Source organism: Echinops telfairi, unplaced genomic scaffold (assembly GCF_000313985.2).
Source record: "Echinops telfairi isolate 266 unplaced genomic scaffold, ASM31398v2 ScPeMD7_7468;HRSCAF=8506_0, whole genome shotgun sequence".
In the NCBI taxonomy this organism is placed as follows: Eukaryota; Metazoa; Chordata; class Mammalia; order Afrosoricida; family Tenrecidae; genus Echinops; species Echinops telfairi.
The window spans coordinates 41,749,905-41,769,563 of record NW_022111369.1 but is presented as its reverse complement, the minus strand read 5'-3'; the positions used below and the strand labels follow the sequence as shown (position 1 = coordinate 41,769,563).

The 19,659-nt window shown below is 45.5% G+C and overlaps 1 protein-coding gene and 1 non-coding gene across 2 annotated transcripts in view; both read left to right on the top strand.

Moving 5' to 3' along the window:
- The window catches only part of FRAS1 (Fraser extracellular matrix complex subunit 1), a 593,853-nt gene that overhangs the window by 326,474 nt on the left and 247,720 nt on the right, over positions 1–19,659 (top strand). The window contains exons 16-17 of the mRNA XM_013004822.2: positions 1,625–1,765; positions 3,932–4,108. Of these exons, the coding sequence (XP_012860276.2) occupies positions 1,625–1,765; positions 3,932–4,108 (318 nt within the window). The remainder of the gene's footprint in view (positions 1–1,624; positions 1,766–3,931; positions 4,109–19,659) is intronic.
- Positions 17,402–17,508, top strand: LOC115873341. The gene has a single exon (XR_004048348.1). It is a non-coding gene; the product is annotated as a U6 spliceosomal RNA (small nuclear RNA).

Below are 19,659 nucleotides of genomic sequence, written 5' to 3'. Positions count from 1 at the left end.
GTTACTTCTTCTGAAATGCCAGGAACATGCTGATGCTCTTCATTTGTCCCTGTGGACATGTATTAGCAACTACAACTCATCACACTAAAAGGTGAACCAAATTTGCTCGCTGGCAGAATTAGCAATTACAGTCACTAGCAGTTTAGAAAAGTACTACTTATATAGTATTTCTTTTCCGTGTGCACAATCTTGACACTTAAACTCACATTTGAGACTGTGAGGGTCCAATTTCTATACGTTTAACTTGTGATATTCCTCACTGGGACCTCTGAGAACTAGCTTCCTGCTGCCGCAGACGCCTTGATTGTCCCCCGCCTCTGAAATCTCCATACAGGTTCTTATTTCTACCGAGTGGCAGTTAGTGACAAAATATCTAACCTTGTCCCACCAAGTCTCATCATCAATCTCTCCTTGGCTTCCAACCCTTGTACCTGCCCCCACATCTTCTTCCTCTTTCCCCAGCACCCCCTCCTCCGGCCCTCATTCTGGCCACACACACTCTCTTTCCAGTCCCAGGGGGCTGTTGTCCAGTGGCCTCGCCTCACTTCTGTAGCGCCCTGCCAAAGGCCTGATCCAGCCCCGAGGACTAACTTCCACTCATCTCCTAGGGTGAGCGGTGTCCCCTTGCCACTACCTGAGGCCAAGCAGGACCCAGAGGCTCCTGCCAATGTCACATGTGGTGGTGAGGTTCTTTAAAGTGAATCTCCCTTAAACTCATAGAATGGTAAAACCAAAAGTCTCGTCAGCGTCACTTAGTGCAACCTCTCTCATGCACACACCGTGGAGAGACCCAGACTTGGCTCACAGCAAAGACCATTGGATGGATTGAGCCAGACGGAATTTCCAGTGTTCTCAACAGACAGGCCCAGAAACTGCCTACAGTTTCCTATTCAGACACCATGGGTTTTTCTAGACTGTCCTAAGACTACATCCCATGGCTGTAAATAACGAGCTCTATCTATGATCTTCAGAAAATGTTGAAATCTCTTAAGACATCCATTTCCTCATCTGTATACTATGATTAATCACACCTTCCTCATAATGGACCGACGCAGCGACCCCTAGCACCACCACATCATCATGTTCATATGGGGAAGGACAGTGTTACTGTGCACAAAACAGTGAATATGAGCGCTATAGAAAGTGTCAGTTAGGCCAGGGGTGGGGCAAACAGTGAACGTGCTCAGCAGTGTGCCAAAAGGCTGGCAGTTCGAGTCTTCCCAAGGGTGCTTTGAAAGTGAGGCTTGGTGACCTACTTCTTACAAATCAGCCACAGAAAGCTTTGGAGCACAGCTCTGTTCTGACACACCTGGAGCTGCCATGAGCTGGATACAGTGGACTGTGTCCAGCAGCTGGACTGGAATAAAGACTATATAGACATTGGCTGGGGGGACAGAGGGTGTGGATATGAGTAAAAGGGGCTTTGTGGCAGTTCTGGCACACACACCAAAAAACATGTCTGATACCCCACCGCCACCCGCCCCCTCGTTTTGGTGTTGCATCCAAAGGGGAGTTCAGCATTTGGTGAAGAGGGATTCCTAGCTAGTACATACGCTATGCCTGCCGGGAAGTTAGGACTGTAGTCACCTAGCCCATTGAGTGTCCCTGTCACTCTGTCCCTCAGTTTGTCATAGCTCGTGTGCCAGCTGCTCTGGACCCACGGCCTCTGACTGTGCAGCCTGCGCCCACCCCCACGTGCTGCGCCAAGGCCGCTGCCTGCCGAGCTGTGGCGAGGGCTTCTACCCCGATCACGGGATCTGCAAAGGTACCGTCAGTGTCGCTGCCGCTCTGAACAGACTTCTCTGTCGCAAAGACAGTCCCTTGGTTCCAATCACTCTCCTTTTGGTACAGCTCTCCCTCCAGTGTGTCTTATGTGGCAGTAAGCTTTGAACTTTGTTTTTCCATGAACTTCTTGAAACCCTTTCCTATATATGAAATACAGTGAACCCTCGCCACTTCGCGCTTCGACTTCCGCGGCTTCACTCTATCGCGGATTTTGCGTAACAGCGCATGCTCTGTCATTACTGCCACTGATTGGCTCATACTGTACACGCTTGAAGCCATAAATAATATAATAAATAATAAATGATAATTGTAACGTCCAAAATGTTTTACTGTATTTTCCCTTTCTCGTTTAATAAATTGGGTGATACGAGTGTAATGGTGACTAAAGGGTGTTTTTTCATGTCCTCTATGCTCTAACTACGAAAATATTTGATTTACAAATAAGGAATCCTACTTCGCGGAATTTCATTTATCATGGTAGGGTCTAGAACCGATTAACCGCGATAAACGAGGGTTCACTGTATATGAAATACTCTCTTTTTTTTCATTATAATAATTTTGAGAAGCATCTCTGAAAAAAAATCACATTTGACTATCTACGAAAACTCCCTAAACGGTCACAGATTTTCTGACTATACTTAAAGGCAATTTTGTTTCAGTAAAACCCTCCCACACCAACGCACACACACTCTCTCTCCCTCCCTCCCTCCAAGCATGGCGAATGCGTGCTTGCTTCTTCACCTTCATTTGGTTTCTCCCTGAAGAACTTCTTGCTGCTAATGGTCCCGAGCAAACAGAGGCCCCAGCACTGCCTGTGGGCTGGGTGAAATGGAAGTGTGCATAGCTGCGTGCCCAGGAGGGTTCGGGCTCCGGCGGGGGGCGGGCAGGCAGGCGGGTGGACAGAGATAGATCTTTGGCGCCCTTGGAAACTAGAACATGGGGAGCAAACCTTTTTATAAGTGAGGTTATTACTGTTTTTGTTTTTGAATTTATCTGTCAGTCACCTTAGAAAAGAGTTTGTGGGTTGGTTGAGGAAAATAAAGGTATTTCAAACAGAGCAGCTGCATTAGATGTGTAAAGGAACGTGTAGCAAACAGTGGGTGTGAGATAGCAGTTAGGCATTAGGCTGCTAACCGCAAAGCACCAGCTGCTGTTCAAGAGAAAGAAGAGGCTTCCTGTCCCATACAGAGTCCCAGTCTCGGGAACCCACAGGGGCAATTCTACCCACCCTGTCTTCAAGGTCACTATGAGTCAGACTCAACTCAGTGGTGGTGAGTTGGGTTGGTTTGGGTTACGAGATGGTTTGGGTCCTGTATTTTATCTAACTTTCACAGTCGCCATGAAACAAGGGACCGTGAGGGATTGTGAAAGTCTTATCGGCGCTCATAGAGGGCCTGGCTCACAAGAACACATTTCACCTAAATTCTAAGTGGAATTTGTTGCCTATAACACAGCAGCCATTTGGGTAAAAGATAGAGCCATGCCCTTTGTCTGAATGCTTCCTCCCCTTACCAGAGAAAACAGGGGCATCGCGGCACAGTGCCACGCAGTGAGTGTGCTCCTCTGGAGGACCGAGCCTGTCTTGTCCTGCTGGCTGTTGTGGTTTTTGTTGTTGTTGACTTTCTGTTTTTCATGACCCAGCCTGACAGCATGTAAAGTCCCTGCACTGTGACTGGTGAGCACCCTCAGTGCGTCTCCCACAGGTGTCCTTACCACTGACTCCGTGTTCTGCACAGGAATGAGAAAAAAGGATTTTTTGGAAGGATGACTCTGGTGAACTTTTCTAAGGGGTTTTCATTGAATTGGTGGGGCTGTGGCTCAGGCCCCGGGCTGGTCACAGCAAAATCGGCAGTTCAGACTCACCAGTCGTTCTGTGGGAGGAAGGTGAGGCTCTGTTCCCACCACGTGTGCAATCTTGGGAACCCGGGAGAACATTGCTTTGAGGAAGAACGGACTCAGTCGCAGTGGGTTAGGGTTGGTTTGGGTCCTTGGTTGCAACACACGTATGTTCCTTCAGATAGATTTTTTTGTGTTTTTAACAACCTTTTATTGTGAATTATTTGGGGGCTTACATGTCAGGTTGTCCTCTTGTGCATTCAACAACTTTAACCCCTCAGCCAACATCTGCATTTTGTTCCATGCACAGCGTGCCACTCCTCGTGCCTGACTTGCGTGGGGCCCGAGCCCTCTCACTGCTCCCGGTGTTGGAAGCCTGAAGATGGATTGCAAGTTGAGCAACTGTCTGCAGGGAATGCCCCGTATGGCCTATGCCTGTCCCACTGTAGAGACAAATTTTACTTGGAGAACACGGGCTTGTGTGAAGGTAAGAATGATTTGGGAAAACTTCAGGTAGCTCACAGGAGGCAGACATGCAACAGAGTGGCCCTTGTGGATGTCCTCGGCCACTGTGTGAATAATGTTCTTGTTAGGGGCTTCTGAGGACATTCTAACTCATAGCAACCCCTGTGTACCATAGAAAGAAACCCAGCCTAGCCCCGTGCCTAGAGGTTCTCTATGGAAGATAGCATCTGAAATTGAACCCCTGTCTGAACATCTGACACCCAATTTTTAGATAACTTTAGCATCCTATCAACTCAAAATCGCAAACCAAACATCTCCTTAACACGTGTGACACTGCACGGTCATGGCAACTGTCCCTTCCTTGGTTCACTGATGAAAGTGGGCCTACGATGTGCTCAGAGTTATCTTTGTTTTGTTTTCCTGGCTTCTTTTCTTCCTCCACTTAGCAAAGCAAGATTCCACAGTCTGCCTGGCCCAACGAAGCCCCCCAAGAACAAAAAAAAGTGAACAAGCCGAAAGGGCCTTTAAAACCGGCCAAGGAAACGCACTTACTGCCATTGAGTCAATTCTACAGCAGCCCTACAGGACAGGGCAGAGCTGCCCAGCGGGTTTCCAAGACTGTAGCCTTTTTTTTTTTTTAAATCATTTTATTGGAGGCTCTTAAAACTCTTAAAACAATCCATAGATCAATTGTATCAAGTACATTTGTACCTATGTTGCCATCATCATTTTCAAAACATTTTCTTTCTACTTGGGCCCTTGGTATCAGCAATTTTTCCCTCCCTCCCCCACCCTTGCCCCCTCATGAACCCTTGATAAATTATAAATTATTATTATTTTCATATCTTACACCGACCGCTGTCTCCCTTCACCCACAAGACTGTAGCTGTTTATGGGAATAGAACGCCTCATCTTTCATGTAGTGGGTGGCGGCTCTGAGCTGCGGCTGACTTTGTAGTTCGCATCCCAAAGCATAACCCACTACCAGGGCTCCTTTGGCAATAGAAACGGTGATGGTTAACAAAGACGGCGGTTCGGTGGTGCCCCCTTTCAGTAGCGCCCAGGGCGCAGGCCACACCTACCCCATATGAAATACTCCTCTGCCCCTCCATCCTCAGAACCAGTGTTACGTTTGAGCCTGCTGTTGCAGCCACTGTCCCAGTCGGTCACACTGAGCGGCTTCCTGTGCTCTTGGAGCGTCTACTTCACAAGCATGAAGGATGTCCTTTTCCAAGGACCGAGCCCTCCTGTTCACTTGTTGCAGATGTGAGATGAAGTCTCGCCAGCTTCACTTCTGAGAAGCATTCTTGACTGTATTTCTTACAAGACAAATTAGCTCCTTTTTCTGGTAGTCCATGGAAGATTCAACATTCTTCCCCGCACTATAATGCAGATGCCTCCGACCGTAGGTCTTCCTTCGTCAGCAACCACCTCTTGCAGGCACACGAGGAGCCAAGGACACTCTGACTTGAGTCAGGGGCACCGTGGTCATGCTCGGTGTGGCATCCTTGTCTCTGTCGCTCTGAAGAAGTCTCTGACCGCAGCTCTGCCCCCTGCAGAGCAGTGTTTGCTTTCTTCCCTGCTGCTTTGGGGTGGTTAATTTGGAATGGAAGGGAAACAAAACCCTTAACAGCACATGTATCTTCTGTGCATCAGGATGTTGTGAGAATTTTTGTTTTCTTTATGTGCCGTTGCAATGCATCTGGAAAGCGGTATCTCTGATCGTCATCAGTAAGTGCTTCAAGTCCTCCTCATGTTCAGCAAGCAGAATCATGACTAATAGAGGATATGAGAGCACTCGGCCCTCTCGCCCTAGCTTCCCCAAAGTGTCGCACTCTCACAAGTTCTAGACAGCATTTCCTCCCCAGAGATTAGTGTGGGTTGCTACGAAAGATCAAGAGCCTGTTGTAGAAGTCCATCTATTATTTCTTTGAGTTTGTTGCTCTGAATAGGAAGGCTTCTGATCTGACTTTTGTCAAAACTTAGAAGTGGTTCCTGCTGTTGGCTTAGCACATGATCTACAGAGCATTGACAGCCTCCTGAATGTTTGACTCCATTGCCAGATGTATCTCTGTGTACTGCAGGGGAGGAAGGGACCGGCATAGCTCTGGAAAGGTAGGGATGAGCTCCCTTTTCTCCTCCAGGAACTGCCTCGCTGTTGTGTACATTGACTCTCAAGAATCAGTCCATAGATCTGTGTATGTGTGAGTGTGCATATGCATATAACACACATATATGTATTTTTAATCATTCATTGATTTAACATCTTAAGCTGTAAATAAACATAGCTTCATTAAAGTAAATTTTGGATGTAGAAAATGGTTGAATACTAAGTGTGCCCAGCATCCTTCACTTAAATCCAATTGTCCTTTGAAATTTTGCAGCATATTTGAGTCTTTTTTTCGGTATATCGATTTGGTTCTTTATTTTTCAGCGTAATTGTAGTCACATTGCAGTTTAATTTTGTATCCTACACACTTCAGTTTTATACTGGAAATATATCACTTGGAAATAATGGATTCCAGGAACAGGCTAGAATTTCCAGATACAAAGAGTAACACGGCACAGTGGCAAGTATGCAGAACTGGGATCCAGAGACCCCAGGCTAGACACCGGTTGAGTTTTTTCACCCACTGCAGCAAATGGGCATAACTACATTTCACACAGGCTGACGGAGCTTACCAAACCAATACGAAGTTCATTGCTGTCAGGTCGGTTTGGACTTACAGGGCTTGGCATGTTTGAAAGCCCCGTTCACCAGGGGCATACATCTCAGTCCGTGTCCTCAGGGATCTCTTCCTCCTTAGAAGTATCAGACCTCGTACCTAGAAATGGGCAGAAAGTTCACTACTCCAGTCAGCCTGGCTAGCGCCCAGCCCATAGGCACACGAACCGAACTCTGTGGTCCCTTCACGTTCCGTGGCTTTGTTTTTGTGTGTGTGTTGTTGTCATTAACCACTCATGGGCATGGACTTCTTCCCTGATATTGGGGTTCCGATGCCTTCCCAAGCTCTTGGCCCTGCCTCCCAGGGTGCTCTGCTCCTTGCTTGCGGGGCCCTCAGCCTCTGGGTGGAGAGTGGGGAGATATTGCTGTCTCCTGCATCTTTCCTCCTCAGATCTCTTCAGTGGATTTGGGGTTGCCAGACAAGCGTTCTCCTCGGGGCACTTCTGCTACCTTCCACTCCCCAAAGCCCTTAAATAATTACAGTATGCACCCCCACCCCCAGCTCAAAACAAACACTCGAGGCTTAAGGAGCAAACAGTGGCACCAACATTTTCTTTCTTTCTTTAGCCATTGGTATGATGGAGTGATTTTCCATTTTGAGGGGATCTCTAAAGCTAGTCTGCATAGTGGTATATAACCTTGTATCTATTTCCAGAGGTGCAAAGGGATATGAAAAGTTCACGGGAAAATGGGGTGGAAAGAGAGTGGGTTTTTTTCGTTAGGTTTCATCTGACTCGTAGTGATCCTATAGCACAGAGTAGAACTGCCCCATCAGGTTTCCAAGGCTGTAACTCCTTCCAGAAGCCTGTGGCCATCTGATTCTGCCAGGAAGCACCTGGTGGGCTCCAAACACCTGTCATTTGGCAGCCAGTGCCTGCCCCCTGCCCCCCAGGACTCCTTTGTCTGCCTCCTGCCCCCCAGGACTCCTTTGTCTTCCCCCTGCCCCCCAGGACTTCTTTATCTTCCCCCTGCCTCCCAGGACTCCTTTGTCTGCCCCTTGGCCCCTCAAGGCTCCTTTGTCAGTCACCAGGAGCACTGGATTAGCAAATAACCACCCAGTCTATTCAACCTCCACTGAAAGCATCCTTGTCAAGAAACTCATATTCTTTGCCATCCTGGATTCTGTTAGCCACTAACCATGAAAACACTGCCAGGATTGATGAGGAGGTGACAAATTAGTGATAAGGAGGTGACAAATCAGCGTTGGCAAATAGGCAGATTTGCCAATAGAAAATTCATTAATAATATCCAAAATGTTATCGATACAAACTTTCGTGGTCTCTTTTTTATGGCATAAATAGATATTTTTATTTAATCACATGCTTAAAGAATCTGATACATGTTCAGGGATTAGTCCAGCAAGTCAAATGACTACCTGAAATCTGTTCACTGTCTCTCTCATTTCTTTCTTCTTCTTCTATTTTTTTAATTAAAAGATCATTTTATTGGGGGTTCTTATAGCTCTTATAACAATCCATACATCAGTTCTATCAAGCATATTCATACCTATGTTGCCATCATTATTTTCTAGACATTTACTTTCTATTTGAGCCCTTGGTATCAGCTCCTCTTCCCCTCCCCGCCCTCGTGACCCCTTGATAAATTATTATTCTTTTCGTATCTTATACTGATCGCTGTCTCCTTTCCCCCACGGTTTCTGTTGTTTGCCCCCCTCTTTTGTGTTCTCTCTCTGGGACGTACCATGAGCCGGGCACTGTGAGAAGTGCCTTCCTTGTTTCTCTCACCTAGCTCCAAGAGGCCTTCCTGGGTGGTCAGAGCCACTACTGTTTTATGGGAGAGGAAATTGAGGTGGGAGCAATCCTTTGCTCCACTTCAGGGAGCCAGCAAGGATTTGAATCCAGTGAAATCCTCAACCGGCCTGTCTCCACATGGTTCTCATAACCATGGTGGACCTCGACATTATCTCTGATGAGGTGCCGTCACCAAGGGCAAGTGAGTCCTTCCCACACAGTGGGAGGAGGGACGAGGCCGACCAGTGGAGGAGGAGGAGGAGGCAGGCTCGGAATGTTGTGAACTAAAGGACGAATCCTGTGACCAAAGGGAGTTTTTGGGGAATGCCTTTCTGTGGGTCCCCTTTACAAAGATTAGAACCTAATCCTTCTGCAATGATTTAATTGTGTGCCCATATGAAAGGACTCAGGGGCCCTCCACAGTCCCTTGTAGCCCCATGATTTTCTGCTAGTTAACATAATATTATTAGCTACCTTGCAGATCGCTGCCTGTTCATATTTATTAGCGTATCCCTCGGCAATCTCTGCGAGGTAGGTTGCTGTACTCAATTTATAAGTGATGAGAATGTGGCAGAAAGAGGTTAATTGAGTTGCCCAGGATTCCTTTGGGACACTGAGCGCAACCACCCGTTGTTTCCAGCCTTCCCCGCTCACTGCGCGTGCTGATGGACGCGCTTCCTGTCACTCAGCCCATCTCTGGAAGCCGTGGTGCCAGCCCGCAGTCTGTTCCATTTTCAACCCTGCAGACGTGTCGTCTGTGAAGTCGGGTCTGAGGAGCCTGTGAGATTGCATCGGGCTCTCCTTCCCACGTTCCCAGAAAGACTCTTGCCTCTCCGCAGAGCCCGTAAACAGATTGGGAGAGAGAGAGAGAATATAGGGGTGTGTGTGTGTGTGTGTCGCAGCACACTATGAAGAATCTATTTTTCACAGCACCACTGATCTCAGATACTTTTCTAAAAGGAAGAGAAAGAGCAACTGTTCTTTGGAAGTCACCCTGCCCTTTTCTCTGTGGCTGCAGCACAGAGGGATAAGGATAATACTGCAGCTAAGGAAAATGAGGGCCAGATGCAATGATGCCAGCAGGGCTGGTGTCATCTGGGCTGTCTTTCATGGTGTCACCCTCCCATACCCCACACGGACCTCCTTCCTTCCACAGCAGAGCATGCAGAATGCTTAGTCATGATTACCATTCATTGTGATCAGAGAATATGAGACATAATTATCAATGGTTAAAATGTACTGACTCTTATTACTTTATGTAGTATGCCTAGCATATTTTATTAGATAGTGTTCTTATGTGGATACCAACAACGGCATTGCTTTATAATACCTTTCTACACAGAATCACATTATTAATTATAGCATTATTAGTAAAGGAGCAGAGCCTTCGTTTGTTTTTCTTCTTCTTTTCCTTCAATTACTACTTCATTCTGAAAATAGTTACAGGTCCACAAAGATTGAATGACCACAGGATTATAGTTAAAATATGAGGACTTTTGACAGAATCAGCAGCTATTGCAACACCAAGAGCAACAAAATCGAAGTGCATGCTTGTAGCATGTGCAGACAAAAACCACACGACTCAGTGTCATTGTCATCGGTCACAATGGCAGCTCTGACCTGATTGAAGGAGGCTTGGTGGCGCTGTCACCCACGCATCGGACTGCTCACTGCAAGGTCGATGGTTCAGAACCACCAGCCCCTCTGGGGGAACAGTGAGACCATCTGTGTTTGTAAACTCGGTATCAATCACTGTGAGTTAGAGTAGATATGATAGCATTGGGTTTGGTTTTGGGGTTGGGGACTGGATCCTCTTAGAAATTTCAGGAATTAAATTAACATAGAATATTAATCTTGTATTGACACCTCTAAGCTGAACTTATGAAAATTGTTTTGTTATGATAACTAACTACAGGGATATTTTTGTAACAAATGACATGTTTCTGCCGAAACACTGCACAAACATGTGAGAGACGGTCATTCTGGTTTCACCCCCTCTGGCAGGGTCTCCTGGTGTAGCTGCTGCCCCTCATCCCTTTGAGACAACACTGGGTTATGTGAGGGATAGGAAGAAGCAGTTTGCTTCGAGAGCTAAGTGGGCTTAGAAGTTACCCGAAAAGTCTCTGTTCTGAGCTGTATAACACATTCGTAAGTAATCCAGTGGAAAACAAAGCAACAGTAGTCAAAATGCGTGACTAAAATCTAAGTCTACGATGGATGAAAAACCATATAGCCGCACATAATGTGGTCAAAGGGCTGTTGCTTACTGGTCGCCAGCAGGACCAAAAGATCAAACAAAGCCAACCCATTGCAGCCAGTCCGTTCAGAATCATGGCGCTCTCCTGTGTTACTGAGTAGAAGTGCCCGTTGAGGCTTCTTGGCTCTGTAATCTTTATGACAGGAGATCACCCCACCTTTCGCCCTTGGTACTGCTGGGTGGCTTAGAACTGCCAACCTGCCAAGGTTGATTGAAAACAAACTCACTGCCATCAGGCTGATTCCTATTCATATAACTCTGCATAGGAGTTTTGAGACTTACAAGTCTTTATGGAAGCCTACAAGCTCACCTTTTACCTGAGGAGCAACTGGTGGTTTGAACTCCTGACCTAGCAGTTAACAACCTGCTGTGCCGCCTACTGTTTATGGGAGTAGAAAGCCCTATCTTTCTCCCTTGGAGTGGCTGGTAGTTTTCGAGCTTACAGTTAGCAGCTCCCAAATTCCTTGCCACCAGGACTCCTTGGGTCCCTCTGAGGGTCACCTAGGTTGCTATGAGTCGGCATTGACTGGGTAGCTGTGAGTGAACGAGGGTGCCACTCAAAGACCTGCTGACAAACCATCTGCCTTCTTGTATTCCTCCACCAAAAGCTTACTGAGTGTGTCTTGCGTGCTAGGCAGATACAGTAATGAATCAGCAGGATGAAAGTTTCTGCTCTCATGGAAATGACAGTCGAGTGAGAGAAACACATGAATGGACGAATGCATTGAGCAGCAACATCTCTTGTATATCTTAGATAGTGATTGTCTTGGTGAGCTACAGAAAGACCACCAACGGATGGCTTTGACAGACAAATCTATGTTTTCACGGTTTCTGAGGCTAGAACCTGGAATTCCGGCCACTGGCCCCAGAGGGTGGCATTCTCTCCTGGTCAGCTCTGGAGAAAGGCCCTGCATCTTCAGCGTCAGTTTCAGGGTTTCTTGGAGAGCTCCTTGGCCTTGGTGTCAATCTCCTTCCATCTGTACTTGCTAACTTGCTCATCAATCTTTTTTCTATTGCAAAAGAGAATGACTCAAGATACACTCGGTCCTAATCTTGTCTCATTTGCATAATAAAACAACCAATTACCAAGCAGGATTTTGACTACAGGCAAGGAAGCTGGAATTCACAGCACGTGTTTTGGGGGATACACCTCAATCCATAATGTTCTACTAATTCGTCCTCCAAAAGTCATACCTTTGTCACCTGCGAAATACATTTACTCATCAATGTCATCCCAAATGTCTTAAACTCCAGGTATAAAAAAAAATCTCATCATCTAAATCCAGTATGGGTGAGACTTTAGGTATAGTCCATCCTGGGGTAAAATTTCTTTTCATCGATACCTAGCTGACTAGGTACCTGTTTTCAAAGTACAATGGTGGCTGGCACAAGGTGGACATTCCCATTACAATGGGAATAACCGGAGGGAAAGAAAGGACAACAACAAACACCGAGCAATCCAAAGCCCAGTGGAACAATGTACTTTCCCTCTAAAATAGCCCTTGTTCCCCTGAGACTAAGAACCCGGTGGCACAGTGGGCATTAGTTGTGCTCTGAATGGCAAGGTCAGCCAATTCGACCCACTAGCTGCTCGGAGGGAGAACAAGGCTTTCGACTCCCCTAAAAAGTTACTCCTGGGACTCAGAGGCAGCTCTGTCCATTCTGTAGGGTTGCTGTGAGGCCGAATCCACTTGGTGCCTGTGAAGTTTGGTTTGGTTTTGATCTCTGAGCCTGTCTGAACAATGACCCCACCCTGCAGGTTCTGCTTATTGGCACCACCTTCTGAAGTTTGAGTGAAGTCCCTTAGCCCTGGGCTTCAGCTCCACTTGGACAATGCCTCTGCTCCCTCAACAGAGTGTTCAACTGGGTGGCGATCCCACCCCCTTGGCCCAGACAGGCTTCATTCTCTGCCCTTTGGGCATGTCAGCCCTGCCTCCTCAGCTTTGGGCACTTGTCCCATCCCCTTGCCACACCTTAACAGCACCCTCACACTCGAATTGAATTCCATCTTCTTGAAGCTCAGCAGGCTGTGGCCCCATTCTCCGAGGCCTAGAGGACCATGGTTCTACCCTTTGAAAAGGCTTCTTGTGCCCCTCCTACAGATCTGCAGATTCTGGGTAGCCTTAGGGATGGTCCCTGCTTTTCTTGGAGGACAACAGCTGTAGCAGCTCCTTGGGCTTATTTGCTGCCTCCAAGAACTCTTTCCTTTCATTTTCTTCTGTCTCTTTCCATCTAAGCGGATGGGTTTTCTGCTGTGTGTTGGCTAGACCCACCACCCAGAGGCATAAGCTTTCTAACAAAGATTATGTAACCACATTCTCGATGAACGTTCAAGGACATAAGTCCTTAGGTTGTATAAGATCATTAACACATTTTCCCAACAGTTTTATCGGCATATAATTCACATATCATACTATTCAAAGGTTAAGTCACATCAAGAAGGGTTGTACAGTCATCATCACGGTTTTAGAATGTTTTCTTCAATCTTGTGCTCGTTATTAGCTTCCCGTTTAAATTCTGTTTCATTGTTCACTGTTGGCTTTTAAATCCATCTGTTTCCCCCTCAACATTTTACAAAAAGTGACAAGGGGAAAGAGAAAGTGTGCTGCCTTACGATCTTCCTTAGAAAACTCACCACCTTCCTTCAAAGTCACCTTAGCCAGAATCCAAGTTCATTGCTTACACATCTTGCCTTTCACCAAACGTATGAATATAATTCAGAGAAGTTCCTTACCACTACTTTGAAAGCTTAGGCCTGCCTTCAGTATTCAGCACTTTCTTTAAAGCCTCATCAGAACGACATTTGACGGCCACATTTCTAGTCACATTCGGTTGTCAGCGCCATATGTGTCTCTAACATGATAGGGACTTTCTCTGTTGTTCTCCTCACTTCCTTCTGAGCCTTTACCAAAATTGCTTTGGAAGTCATCATTCGGCCAACAGCCTCTTTAAGGCAATCTACACTTTTGTTACCAGCACCTGAAATCTCTTCCAGCATCTATCTACCCATTCCCAAGGTCCAAAACTGCTCCCATGTCTCTGAGAGCAGCACCTTACTCGGCTGGTACCAAAACCTATCATAGGTCTCTAGTGTTGCTATAGCAGAAATGCCACAAGTGGGTAATGCTAATGAACAAAACTTTACTTTCTCTCAGTTGAGAAGGCAGGAAGTCTGCCTTCAGGGCACTGCCTCTAGCAGAAGGCTCTGCCAGCTCTGGGAGAAGAGCCTCATCTCATCCGCTTCTGTATCCCGCCTGGCTGCTTGTGGCTTTGCATTCATCTTCCCCATCTCTGATGGCTAGTTTTCGTGTTTGTTCTCTTAGATCTCAAGAAGATTGACTCAAGGTCCCCCTACACCAATCCCATCTCATTAGCATAACTCACCCCCAAATGGGACTATAAACCATATGGAGTAGGATTTACATCATGTGTTTTTAGGAGACACAGCTCAATCTATAACAGTGATCTATCCACATTCCACAAGGGGATTGAAGGGCCTCAGGCCTCGGTCTCCTCCAAAGCGGAAGATCTCCGACATGACATTTGACAGATCCTAGGGTGCTGGTCCTGCTCCAGTGTGGTGGGTTATGCAACACACAAGGGAAGCACTGACTTCCTGTGCTAATTTGTCAGTCTGTACTGACCAGTCCACCCCCCACCCCCTTTGGTTAATTACATCAAAGTTTCTGCTTTGTTGTAAGTAAGCCCCTGCTTACCTTGCTTTTGGTTAACCTATCCTATCCTGCTCTTTTGGTTGATTCTTAGAAATGAACTCGGGTATTTCAGAAGGTATTATTGTTACCACCATCAAATTAACTTCAATTCCTAGTAATCCAATAAGACAGGGTAAGACTGCCCTTGTGGGTTTCCAAGACTGTCACTCTTTACAGCCGTAGAAAGCCTCATCTTTCTACCTTGTAGGTAGCAGTCTAACAGGTAACCAGCATGTGTGGACCCTAACAAAGTATGGCTAGCCTTGAGAAGAACTGGAATTCCAGAATACTTTGTGCTCACCATGCTTCCGTATGTGGAACCTGGACTGAATCAGGAGATAGTCGTGCGAACAGAACAAGGGAATACTGCAAGATGGATTGACACGTGGCTGCAACAATGGGCTCACACATTTGTGGGGATGATACAGGACCAAGCAGGGTTTTGTTTTGTTGCACATAGGATTGCTATGAGTCAGAATCAACTCGATAGCACCAAGCAAAAGGGAAAAAAAAGAAGTAGAAGTACAGCCAGAGTGTTCCTTAGAAGCAAGGAGGGTGAGGCATTTATTTGGACATGTGATCAGAAAAGACGAGCCCCTCGTAAAGGCCATCGTGCTTGGTAGAAGCGGTCAGCTAAAAAGGGGAAAGACCCTCTGTGAGATGGATTGACGAGGTTGCTGCAACCATGGGACCCACCATGACAATGTGTGGTTGGCGCGGGACTAGCTAGTGCCTCACTCTGTTGTACATAAGGTCACCACAAATCAAACCTGCTTGATGCCACCTAACAACAGGATCTTAGTCATGCCATTCAGAGTGCTTTCACCCGCTTAACTAATTGTTCACCAGCAGTGAAAGATTTAAGTTTCTTAAACAAAAACCAAGTCATGAAACCAAGAAACGCTCTTTTCCTGGCCCACTCACCTCAAACAAAACATATTACATCAACTCAGGGAATACCCCAGCCAAACAGCCTCAGGAAACCCATGGGTTGCTTTCTCATCAGTCTCCCTCTTGAGTCCCTGTGGGTTAGATTGGGTCTCAAAGTAGAGCTGGGTACAGTTCCAAGGGTGCTATTCTTACCAAAGTGCATCTGATTGGTGCCCGCCAGTCATTTGTTGTTGTTAGATGCCATTGAGTGGGCACCACAGAACGAACACTGCACGGTCCTGTGCCTCCCTCACAGTTGCTCCTATGCCCGAGCCCGTTGATGTAGCCACGTGTCGATCTATCTCGTCGGGCGCCTTCCTCTTTTTTGTGCCCCTCCACTTTACCCACATGATGTTCTTCTCCAGGGACTGTCTCTCCTGACAGTGTCCAACGCATGTAAGACCGTCTTGCCATCCTTGCTTCTAAGGAGCACCCTGGCTGCACTTCTTCCAAGACCAATCAGTTTGGCCTTAAGTCACAGCCTGTGTGACTGTATGGGGCAGCCGAGGGCTTGAGAGGCCAGGATGTAAGGTGTGAGGTTCTTTTCTTAGAATCCGCTTCTACTGCCATGCCAAAGATGTGGTCTTAGATTCTCCTTCCAGTCTGACCCAAGGATTTTCTTCCCTGGTTACCCGTTGAAAGTCTTAAACTACCTTGAAGACCAAAATTCTGGTCGAAGTCTCAGTAGAGGAGAACATCTCATAGAAATCTCCTTGAAACTTGTTAAAATGCAGATTCGTATCGGCGGTGTCGGGTGGGAGCTGACTTTCTACGATGTGGACCAAGCTTACTAGGTAAGGTTGACACTGCTAGTCCACAGTCATACTTGGAGTAAACAAGGCTTCAGAGGATTTGGCCTCTAATTAAAGAAAGATAAGCATATCACTTAAGGCACTTCTTTTGAACTAAAGAGGTTTCTTAAAAATTCCAATTTTCCCCCTCATTATACATATTGCAGAAACTTTAGAAAATACAGTTAAAGGATGAAAAAGCACATTGCTAAGTTTGCTACATGTAACAAATATTAATATAGGATTGTATGAATAGAAATATTTAGCACATAAAACAATGAATTTTTTTTTTTTTAACAATGAATATTTTTAAGAAAATAAATATGCCCCAATTCTGCATAAGGTCTACTAAAATATTCAGTTTATCTGAAATTCAAATCTAACCGGGTGTCCTGAATATCATATCTGAGAATCCTACCTATAACCCTTCCTTCTTGAGGTAACCACAATGAATCTCTTAGCCTAGTTATTTATAGTCAGAAATTCATATATATGTATACTCAAATGTGTATATATAATACATATAAAAGGTATTTTATACTGGTTATATCTCTATAGTTTAGAAATTCTTTGTAACAAAGCATTCCATTTGAAATACTGCAATTGGACATACATTTACCAACATTTTATGTATGAAGAAAGTGAGCCTTAGAAGAAACCACCTATAGAATAATTTAGGCCAGAGGACTCCTGAGCTCTAGTGCAGGATGTAGTTGCCCTGGAACTCTTTCTTCCTTTCCAAACCCAGATCTCCTGTTCTTTGTGCCATGCTAGAACTCTAACAGTGTGATTCCAGGGTAGGCCACCGCACCGAATGATGCCGCTCAGTCACCGTGTACCCAGTTTGGCAGTGGTGCCCAGGGTTGCAGATGAACATGGCGGGTGACTAGATGGACCACATGAGGGCTCCAATCCCGTGGGACAATTCACGATGGATTCTTTTTGCTCCTGCACAGCTCACCAAGAGGGTCCAAGATGATGAAATGTGGAGGAAATGAAAGGCTTTATTTTCACTGCATAATGGATTTTATTTACATATCTTCTAAGGTGTTATTTCAGAAGAGAGACTATATTTTAAAAGAATGTGCTGAAAAGATGAATCCTGGACCCCATAAATTGCCATTTTATTGAACCTAGAAGTGGTCATGGTTCTCACTTCGGCAGCACATGTACTAAAATTGGAACGATACAGAGAAGATTAGCATGGGCCCTGCGCAAGGATGACACGCAAATTCGTGAAGCGTTCCATATTTTTTTAAAAAAGTGGTCATGAAGTTTTGTTCAGTTAACATTTGGGAAACTTTAGCAACTAAATTTCTCCAAACCATTTAATTTAATGCCTAGAAGATAGTGTTTCCTCCTTCATTTGGGTCTTATTACCCAGCAACAATTCATAAAACATATTAGTTTAGTGTCAGTTTTCTTTTTTTCATTGGCTATTTTGGTAAATTAATTCATTTACTTTAGGTGAATTGGAAGAACTATTTTGTGGGTATTTTGATTTATTTAGTGGTTGCTAAGACTCATCCAAGACCTCAAGGCAGGAAGTATTAGTTAAATAAATAAATGGGCAGGAATCTGCCTGTACAGATTAAGAGAATGCTAACACTTACGAAGTTGGGAATCCCTAGCATTAATTGAATAAAACATATGGAATCTATATTAAGCAACACTTTTTTAATGTAGTCCCTAATGTACAAATACATGCAATTACATGCCTTCTGGGAATGTTCCGTTTTCTTCACTTCCCCGTTCTTGCTTTTACAGCATGGGTGTGCCGGGTTTTGTGGGTAGAAAGATGAAAAAGATATGGGCCATGCCCTGAGGAATGCCTGATCAAGTAGGGAGACTGACATCTGAGCAAGTAATGAAAAGAGTAAGGCACATGCTGGAATGGTTGTAGATGTCAGGACAGAAACAGCAAAACCAAGTGGAGAGAATAGTGAAGACAAATTCGCCGACGGAAACTTTCCATGATTAAGCACTTGAACGATTAATGGGAGTTGAGCGGGTGAAGAGCGTGGGAAAGGGCATTCTAGGCTGAGGAAGGAGACAGGATGCAAAGAAAGGCTCGGTGTGTCTGGAGAAGGGTCCTGTGCTTACTGTTCTTGCAGGTCAGTGCTCACAGAGTACATTGTGCCCACATGAAGAATTGATCATGTAGTTGGCTGCTTCTTGAGCAATATCAAGGTGTTTAGAGGAGACCCTGAGTGGTGCAGAGGATTAAGAGTCTGACTAATCATTGAAAAGTGGGTGCTGCAGAGAAAGACCTAGCAGTCTGCAGTTATTGAAAACCTTATGTAGCACAGTTCTCCTCTGGAGCCAATTGGAAGACAGTTGGTAAAGAGTTTAGACTTTCTCCTGTTGCTATTAGAGAACCACTGAAGTATTGTCCGTAGGTGACTAGTGTGGTCAGTTGTGTTGTGGAGACATCTGTCTGGTGGTTGTATCACAGGCTGACAGAGGGAAGCCGTGGGGCTGGTTAGGAAGCTGTTGCACACATCCCCATCATGTATGATGTCAGAGGTCCGGAGGAAAGTAGCAATAATGAGGATAGCGAAATTGAGATAGATTTGACAGAGATTTGCGAATCAAAAGTCAAGATAAATTGGTGATTGATTAGATGGTGTTGATGATGGAAAGATAAAAATGTAGGATGACTCCAAGGTTTTAAGGACCTCGTTCTTGGTGTGGCTACCAAGTGAGAGAGTGAATACAATGGAAAGACCAGGCTGAGCCTGGAGGATATGCGCTTGTGGGTGGATACCAAGTGTGGGGTTTTTTTTGGTGGGGGGGGCTTTATACAAAGAATGTAATGTCAACATCAAATGGTCATGAACTGAGCTTGGGATTGGATAATGAGTAATATTTTTGGAAGTGATTTGAATGAAATGTTTATGAAACACCAAGAGAGATATCCTTTAGATATCTCTGAAGAAAAAAAAATTCAGAGAGCGTGACCCACAGGTTGAGAACCGCTGATCTCAGGGTAAAAGCCACAGTAGTACTCATACATATGAGACTCATCGGCACCAGTAAGCTTGCTAAAGAGTGAAGAGAGAAAGGAGCGGAGGGAGGCATTTTAGGAAGTGCCAACATTTTTGAGAGACATAGACAGAAAGAGAGAGAGAGAGAGAAGAGAGAGAGAGAGAGAGAGAAATAGTTTGATGTAAACAAAAAGAGAGTGTGAGGCCGCTGTTTCCACCCCTCCATCTACCTGCATACTTGCCCACCCATTCAGAAACTCATTTACTGAGTTCTGACATGTCAGGGACAGAGGACAGGTCCTGTTTAAATCACAGAGCTGAAAACAATATGGTTTCTACTTTGAAAGACTTTAAATCTGGTGGAGTGAGGAGGGAGGCTATATCATGTTAATTAAGAGGGGAAGGAGGAAGAAGTGAAA